General features: G+C 43.8%; 1 protein-coding gene across 1 annotated transcript; it reads left to right on the forward strand.

Annotated features, from left to right (window-relative positions):
• The first annotated feature begins 3138 nt into the window (after nt 1-3138).
• On the forward strand, nt 3139-7315 carry TCTA (T cell leukemia translocation altered). Its single transcript, XM_053469436.1, has 3 exons — nt 3139-3467; nt 5386-5440; nt 6703-7315. The coding sequence occupies exons 1-3, from the start codon at nt 3257-3259 to the stop codon at nt 6743-6745; spliced, it is 309 nt and encodes a 102-aa protein (XP_053325411.1). The 5' UTR covers nt 3139-3256; the 3' UTR covers nt 6746-7315.
• Nucleotides 7316-8989: the final 1674 nt, after the last annotated feature.

The raw sequence follows: 8989 nt of genomic DNA on the forward strand, positions 1-8989 counted from the left end.
AGTAGGTGGAGTCTTCTTGCGTTGGACCAATAAGAAGAACCAGGGGCCGGGCATTCCCGGACGTTGGGATCAGGGTGGTATAAATACTGTTGTTGCTATTTGCGCTCATTGTTAGAGTGGGAGGTGGAGGAAGTAGTAGTGTAAAGGACGGATTTTGTTTGTTGTGCAATTGGATTGTTTTGTTTCGTGAACTTAATTGTAATTAAAATTCGATTTTTCGGTTCAATAAATATTTCTGTTATATTAAGAGCTGTATTATAAGGGTTTTTTAATAAAATATTTTCATATAGCGATATAAAGCAAATTGAATGCTTTGTTCTTTCTTTACGTTGATGGGTGTATACAGTAGGTTAATGCAGTGATGTAAGCACTGTTAGTAATAATTGTTTGGTACTAGGACTGGTTACCTGTGACTAGGTGGATATAGAGGTGATTTGGGTTACTGTATTGGCCGTTGCAATATATGTATTGCTGATCGTCATCTATGAAGCTTTCCCATGCATTATGGTGTGTATGCATTTAATCTGGCATTGATTTCCTCATATGCACATTATAGCGCTATAGGTGAATGGCAGCCCTGACCTATGGGCCCCTCGAGAGCCAAGGGATCTCTGGCACATTTGCTTACATTATGACCCATTTTTTTTTTTATCCCCAGTCATGTTTTTATTTTCATATATTACCCAACTTGGCACCTAGGGTTTGTCGAGCCTTGCCATACATTTCTTACGATCACTAACTCTCATGTACACACATGCTAACGCCGTACACTAATACACACACTCTTATACACATACATATATGCTGGCTAACACTATACATACGGTATTCAGAAATAAACACTCTTTAACACAATGGACATACACGCACTGACTCTAACACTATACATTTACACACATATACTACGGTATACACACACTGAATTCAGCACTATACATATACACACACGTACACCATTCTCACATGCCACTGCCTACCTTCTGCCACTGCAAATCCGGAATACTATGCTTTCCTATAGGTGTGCGGTGAAGCAAGTGATGTGGGGTCACGTAGCGTGCATAATGTGACCCCGTTGAGCACCTTATGGCACTTATGGGATCCATGATGGCAGCCCTGCAAAACCCTGGGCACCAGGAAGTGGTTTCTAGTCGCCATGGTGACCTGGCACCTGTTGAGCCCTGCATTAAAATGGCAGTGTACAAAATTGATAAAATATTATGATACAGTTACACAGCAGGAGAAGACAGCCCTGTTAACATTTTATTAGAAGGTTGTGTGTTGTGGGGGCAGAAGGAGAAGAAGCGCTTGGGGAAGGGTGTGATTGTAGTAGGGGTAACTGTCTCATTCTGATAGAGAGCCCTGGAGGAAATATGTGTGCCCTATCCAGGGCCGGCCGAAGACTTAACGCCGCCTGGGGCGAAGTTTAAACGTTTTTTTTTTTTAAACTTCGCCGACGCCATACGATCCACCCCCCGGTACTTACCTTTAAACAGTCTCCCTGCTCTGCCACGGTGCCGGCTTGTAATGCTGAGCGCCGGAAATTGACGTCACTTCCGGCGCTCTGCATTACAAGCCGGCACCGGGACCGAACAGGGAGACTCGCCGCAGAGGAGAGAGAGAGAGAGAGGGGCGCCGAGCGGGTAAGCGAAAACCACTCGGTGCCCCTCTCTCTCCTCCGCTTCAAAAAAAAAAAAAAAAAAAAAAAAAGCGCTTGGGGCGGCAAAGTGCCGCCCCTTCTAAAGTGCCGCCTGGGGCAATTGCCCCAGTCTATTGGGCCGGCCCTGGCCCTATCGCAGGCTATGCTGTATGAGCCGTACCTGGGCTCCTTAGGGTAAACAACCTGGAGCTCTGCATCCGTTGGGGAAGAGGCTTTTTGTGGGGGCAGGGCTAGCTGTGCATAGGGTGGGGCTAGCCCCCAGTTCCCATTGAGGAAGGCAATATGAGTGGGGATCAGGAGAAAGTGGGCAGGGAGTGGGTGGAATGTGGATTGTCAGTGGTCATGGCAGCTCCCCTTCCCAGAGAAAGAAGAAACTGTCCCAGAGACAGGTTTTTACCCACACAGTTCCCACGTATGGTGATAGCGTGAATGTTGATGTATGAATGTATGCTCAATTGCTGATCTACGTATGGGTAGCCACCAGACCAAGAATGTGGTTGCTTTGGTGGCCACTGAAAAAAGGTAACGAGATCCACGTCCTTATTGCCCCAGCAATACAGAATTTTGGAATGACTTTCCTTATTTTTCATACGTAAATCCCATTGTCTTTGGGCTCTGTGATTCTCCCTGGCACTTTATAAGCGAGATCATTTTTATGAATAAACTTGCGAACAGGGCCCTCTTTTCCTAGTGCCCTCTTGTGCGTCTGTAAAATGTTGTATGTATCTAGCTAGCCAGTAAGAGTTAAGTTTTGACCTGCAATATGCATTTGTCAAGCCATAGTTAGAGCAGTGAGTGACTGGCAGTAAGCGCATCACGGGCAAAGAGACGCGTTCATACGAACATGAGAGTAGCTGGGAGGCATTCCTGGGAACTCTCTGGGTTTTCCCAGGAGGCTCCGGGTGACGAGCTGCTTCTCTGAGTCTTCGGGTCACTACAGGGAAACTCTGGGAGGCGGGAGCGGTATTGCAGCACACCCTGCCCACTTCCCCTCCAACAATAGAGTGTGTCCCATAACGGCCCACCCGTGTCTGCGGGACCTCCTAACCAGGGACTCCAGGTAGCCAGTAAGTTTCCAGGTATGCTGGGAGGTGGGAAAAGGGGCAAATGCCCAAGCGTTTGTAAGGCAGCCATCTGTGCTCTCGGCTATCACATGCTTTATGAGGGCATATGAAGGGTGCCATTGGTAAAATAGCTAAATGCGGGCACCCTATTGTAATGTTCCAAGTGTCATAACTTAAGATTCTCTCTGCTGTTTAGAACTTTATGGCCTTTGGAAACCACACCCCATCAGTCAACTGAAATGGTAACACTAGCTTTGTGGGCGTGGTTTGCTTCGTTCTGCTGATTCGCATTAATCGATTCCTGCGTGTGGCGCCCTCTCTCGGATAACGTTATCGTAGCGCAGTTCAAAGCAATAGATTGGGCTGTTGTCCTAAAGCGTTGTGCGAATTCTTCGGGTCGCTGATCTTTATTTTTATTTATTTGCCCGGCTACGTATTGTGTGTTGAATCTGCGGAATGCTTGCCTCTCCCAAGATGGCCGCTTGCCGGTAGTGTCCCTGAAGGATGGTGCCGCTGCAACCGGGCTGACTTTAGGATGGCGGAGGCCTGGGATTCTGAGCTCGTGACTCAGGTTTTTGGGTACCTGCTGGCCCTGAGCACCGAGTTTACTAAAGAATGGGAGAGCAATGATATGAGGGCTACGATCTTCAAAGTACTTCTGGGCTGGATAGTCCTGAGTGTCACTGCTATACAGCTGGCTTGGAAGTGGTATGGACCTACCGTGAACAACATCTACTACCGGCAGGGTGAGGGCAATCGCTTACACACATCACACCACACAGTTGTATATGTAACTAGGTCTATATAGAATAAGAGCAGGAGTGGAGCAAGCTGCCAATTGTGGAGCAATCACCATAGCGACAAATAGCATGCGACTGCTGCACGTCCGGCACTTTGCACGGGCAGACAGAAGCAGGATCGTGCGAAACCCATCTGGTGTGCATCATACCAGCGATGTGATTCATCGTGTACCAAGGGCATGGATTGTAACCTCTTGTCACAAAAACACAACTCCCATAGTTCTCGGCCAGTTAGTTGCAGCACGTCCGCTGACAGCTGCTGGACTTCATGAAGTCATTCTCTTGTATATAGCGGTAGCATAACGGAGCGTGTTATTTTATATATAATATTTTGGAAGAGATTTATGTGCGCTGTGACTTATATATAGGGTGCGAACCGGTGGTCACTGCGGCCTTTACCTTCCCCATCACGGCTTCGCGGAAGGGCTGCTGCCACCCCAAGCCAGTGCTGGACACCCATTCTCACCATTCCTGACTCTGAAGTTCCAATCCATACTGAGCTTATTAGTGACCTTGGCCAATAAAAAGAACTGTGAAAACTCAGAGTATAATTATATTTTATTTATATAGCGACAACAGTTTCCACAGCGCTTCTGACAGTCCTTACATTCATAGGGTCAACAAAACTAGAACGAAGAGACTTAGACACACCGATACTTTAGCTAAAGAGGGTCCGGCCCACACGATTACAATCAAACCGTTAAAGTTGCTGGTTCTTGTTTATTGATTTATATATATAATATATGTATATCTATTATATATATGAATTAAGACAGTGTGGGCTCGTTTCTTTTTTTGAGCGCTCCCTGTGCGGACCAGTAATGGAAACGAGAGGAGCGACAGCCTTTGAGGGCGATCGCGCTTTGGTTTAGAAGATAACAGACGCCCGGTTTATATAGTTGCACGAGAATAGAGCAGTGAGTCATTAAAGGAACATAATGTTTCGTCGGGAGCTGTAGCAGCTGTCATGTCAGAGGGATAATAATGAAATCAAGGAAGTTTGTCTTGCGACATATCGCTTTCAGTAAGAAAAATTTAAGTTTCATCCGTGAGGTCTGGCCAGCTTTTACTTGATACGTAATCCTTAAAACTCCCCTTTCCTCCAAATCGTCCACTTTGCATTTAGAATCCACATCATGCCTTTTCCAGGTAAATATATTCTGCTTTATCGATGTGTCGGTCGAAGTATTCAGGGTTATTTATATGGAGTAATATAAATAAATCTAATATATAATATATATAAAGTAATATAAATATATATAAGTATGGTTGCCATAATTCGCGGGGTTAACCCGTCAGCTGTTATGGTGATCAGACCAAATTTAAGTTTGCTCTTTACTTATCCTTTATGGATAACCTCAATATGTTACCCGTTGTACAGTGCCACTGCATGTGATGGCGCTATAGAAACAATAAATAATAGTTTTGTAATTAAGTTGTTCCTCTCTTTCGGTGGATGCTGATTCTTTCCGGATAAAGCAAGTTTGGGAAGCAAAAGTAAATAGTTATGCGCGCCTTGCCACGTATGCCACAAAGAGAAAACACATAAAGCAAATATATTGCTAAATGTCTGTAGTTACTGAGTTGCCGGCCGTCCCAGCAGGAATGTACGAAACATGTGCCCGCTATTGTGCCAGTTTGCAAGGTTGCCGACAGCTGTGCTTGTGCACAGGTGAAACTGGGTATTGTATGTCAGTGCTATGGAATTTGATGGTGCTATATAAAACAATACATAATAAAATAAAACAATAAATAATAATAATATGTAAATCCGAGCTCTAGGAATTATTTGTCTGTTAATCCGTGCACATGTACTAAATACGAGTTCCTGGTATGTAATAAATATCTGTTCTAATGTTTACAGGTATGGGGGGGCAAAATGGAGGAACCCCAGAATACCCCTCGAATTTCCCCATGTGGTAAGCGCTGGACTTGCCATTTCTATGTAAATTATATTTATGTAACTTTAAAAAAAATGTATAATGTATGTGCAATTTGCACGAGGGAAAAGTAGCTATATGTCATTGTATAATATACCCGATTATTATTACATAAGCTATGTATATGTTTTATATATTTGTATATGTATATGTTTTATATATTTAATTTTTTATGTCAAAAGAAACTCATAATATAATAAAGATATTTATGTAATTGTCATACATTACTATGGGTTGTCTTCCAATGTAAAGGATATCATATTGAATGTTGCTGTATTTTGTACTTTATGTTTTCTGTCTGCCTTGTTATTGTTTTCTTAACGCCTCATCTGCTTACTCGGGAATAACATTTACACCAGGGCTTGACAAATTTGTTTTGAATCTGGGAGCCAGCTAAAAAAGTTAGGAGCCAGGATTTTTTTTTTTAACTAACAAAAATTAATGATTTCCCAAGGGAATTCCCTCTCCCTTAAATATAGGTCCGCTTTCGTCGAACCCCTAACTATTTTTTTTAAATACTTACATTTTCACTTTTTTTCCCGCTCTCCCTGTCACGAGGAACTCTTCTGTGAGCCCCGCCCCCTTGAGCTTCACGTCTTGAAAGGGGCGGGTCGAAGAGCCTCACTGAGGCACTGCCACGCAGCAGCACTGTGTGTGCACGCGGCGGTCTTACCACCTCACCTCGCGGCCGCACTACGTGAACGTTGGTCTGCCAGCCCACCCGGTGGGCCGGCAGACCAACATTCGTGTGGTGCGGCCGTGAGGTGAGGTGGTAAGACCACCGTGTGCACAAACCGTGCTGCTCACGCGGACCGCCCCTGACCTAGGCGCCAGGAAAGAATTCTCAGTCGCCATGGCGACCTGGTGCCTGGGATTTGTTGAGCCCTGATTTACACCGTGATGTCACTTTACAGCTTTGCTTCTGCAGTGACGGATTTGTGTACCCTTTAGGTGTATTCATTGGGTTCTGGTAGAAGAGGCCAGACTGTTTTAGATGATTCTCAGGAGTCTGGGATCTGCTTTAGAAAACTCCCAATACTTCAGATTCAGCATTAGCAAAGTTGTTTTTTTGTTGGTATAATCTGATAATCCAGCTGCTGTGTATAAAACACAACGTGGCAACTGCTGAAACAGTTTAGAACTAGAAACAGTGTACAAAGTAATAATAAGACACAAGAACAGTGTTTGGTTTGTATTGTATTGCAACAAATTGATTAATTGTGGTGTCCGATTTCCCATAGGGAGAGTTCAAGCACGGAGTCGTTAAAAACCCACCGAGAATGAAAGAGCGCGGCCCCCGGGAGACATCAGGTGACCGGCAGCACTGTGTAAAGACGTATTACCTCCCGGGAGCAGATCCCGCTGCTCCTCCGCACTGACGAAGGCAAGTACCGGCAGACCTTGGGCTGTGAGCAGACGCTAAACGGAAGACGACCACCACAAGTCTCTCACTCCTCCACGTGGCTCACGAGAGCCTGATCACTGGATAACACTTTGTTCGGAGAGGGCTGGCGAATGAGCGCCATGGAACATGGTTATCAAAATGTACCACTTCAGAACAAAAATGGATTTGCCACCTCCAAACCATGTGTATTTTACCATATGCCTCTCTAGGAGTCTTTGTGCTGCTACGTGTAATAAGTCCATTTTCATCTTGTTTCAGCTCAGCATAACCACTCTCTATCGCTCTTTAACTACCTTATTACAGTATAACTTATCCCAAAAAACAACAGTTCCCCATCAGTATACCCAGAACTCTAGAATGTATAGACAGAATGCTACGTCCCTGATAATGATTCTTTATCCGTCTGCTCTGTGAATGCATCGTGCGCTGGAAACGGGGTCTGGGGAATGAGCTGTTTTCAATGGGTTTAGGGACCGCCCATTGTCCTTAAGGGGTTAATCAAACTGCCCTGGCTGATGCAGTTGTTCTTGCAGAGAGGACCTCAGTACGTCTGCGCATGCGCTTGTATGAGTGTTAAAAAGGGCTCCCTCAATCCATTTTAATCTCACCATGCATTAAGGAAGCTCCTGCGATACATCCTGGGTTTGTGCCGCAAAATCTGATATTTATATTATTGAAATATTTGCTTAAGTTTGAGATGCGCTAAATGATCAGTTTGCAAATTTGATGGTGTTGGATGTGGTTATCGTATACATGTAACTATATAACCAATCTGAGTTTTAGCCCCTATTTAATTCACATTTTTTTGCTCACAAGCTTGGACATCGAAGGTACCTTATTCTAGTAAAGACACTGCACCCGGGGATCTATTTGTTGCAGGTCTTTGTAGGAACGGGTACAATGATTGTGTTTTAAGGTAACATTTCCCACTGGCATACTGTATTCAGAGGACTCCGACGCCATGCCTTATAACCACTGAGCTCGTAAATGAGCTGATTGTATGCGGCCAGTGATTGTATGATCTTTAGCTTATGGGGTTTTTTTTTGTGCAAAATCTTTTATTTCAATGTTTGCCTCTCATTGCTTTATTACCGAGGGGCTGAATGTAGAATAATTTGTGAGTCTGCAGTGAAATGACATCTCGTCTCAATTGCAAGGAACTTGGTCCGCCTAGGCGAAGGGTAAACCATCAACTGCTCTGCTGCTTGGCTTTTGGATGGCTGTGGATCTGAAGCTAAATGTTTTGCTCATATTAAACCTGTTTTAAGGTTTTAACAGATCTTTTAACCTTTATCTACATTTAAATCTGCCATATTGAAACAACTTTGGACATCTTCCTTCGTTGGACAGAATCCCTTAACTTGCTACCTTTAGTTTCAAATAATGAAACATCTGCCATTATATTTCCAAACTAATTCACAGTTGTCATTGAGAGAATTTTGTGTTTTATTCCCTTAAACATGTTTTAACATTCTCGCTGTTCTTCCCCTTGCTTTCTTCTCCAGATCAATGATCTATTAATCTTAAAACATGTAAAATATTCCCTGGTAGACCACTGGCTGTCGCCAGTAATTGCTGTAAAGGTACTTGTGTGGTTCAATAAAATTCAGAAAGACCTATTTTTGCCTTCTTTTAATGTATCTTCACAAATTACAGTAAATCCTCTCTTCATATGTATGGGGGTCTTGTGAAGGAGAAAGCTTACTGGACATTGTTTGCATGGGCATGTAATCAAGCCCAAAAATACAAGGGGGTGTCTGACACATCAATAAAGAAAGCATATTATAGCAATTTAATATGCATTTTTCAAAATGGAAAATAAGACACCTGAGCGAGCCCTCTCCCTTCTTATCTCTCATTGAAAGCATTAGGAGTGCTTTCAGCTCATGCGCATGCAGCGTTCCCCGATCCAGTGCTGGAGCCAACAATAAGTATACCACGGGCAGGGGGCATTCTGCTGAATCCCCCCATGTATTTGCAACAGGAACATAACGAAAATGTAAAGGCCCCCCGCAGTGTATCATATGATGGCTGGAGTATGTAATTAATAGGAGTAATGCAAAATAGTGTAAATGCTATTTTAGGCAAGTTTTAATTATTATTATAAAGAACCAGAACTCGCT

This window comes from Spea bombifrons, chromosome 6 (assembly GCF_027358695.1).
Source record: "Spea bombifrons isolate aSpeBom1 chromosome 6, aSpeBom1.2.pri, whole genome shotgun sequence".
In the NCBI taxonomy this organism is placed as follows: domain Eukaryota; kingdom Metazoa; phylum Chordata; class Amphibia; order Anura; family Pelobatidae; genus Spea; species Spea bombifrons.

Bases quoted from the DNA above. Each gene is read 5' to 3' on its own strand.
- TCTA (XM_053469436.1), top strand. From the start codon at position 3,257: ATGGCGGAGGCCTGGGATTCTGAGCTCGTGACTCAGGTTTTTGGGTAC. The intron at 3,468-5,385 runs GTGAGGGCAATC...TAATGTTTACAG, and splicing joins CAACATCTACTACCGGCAGG to GTATGGGGGGGCAAAATGGA. The intron at 5,441-6,702 runs GTAAGCGCTGGA...GATTTCCCATAG, and splicing joins CCCTCGAATTTCCCCATGTG to GGAGAGTTCAAGCACGGAGT.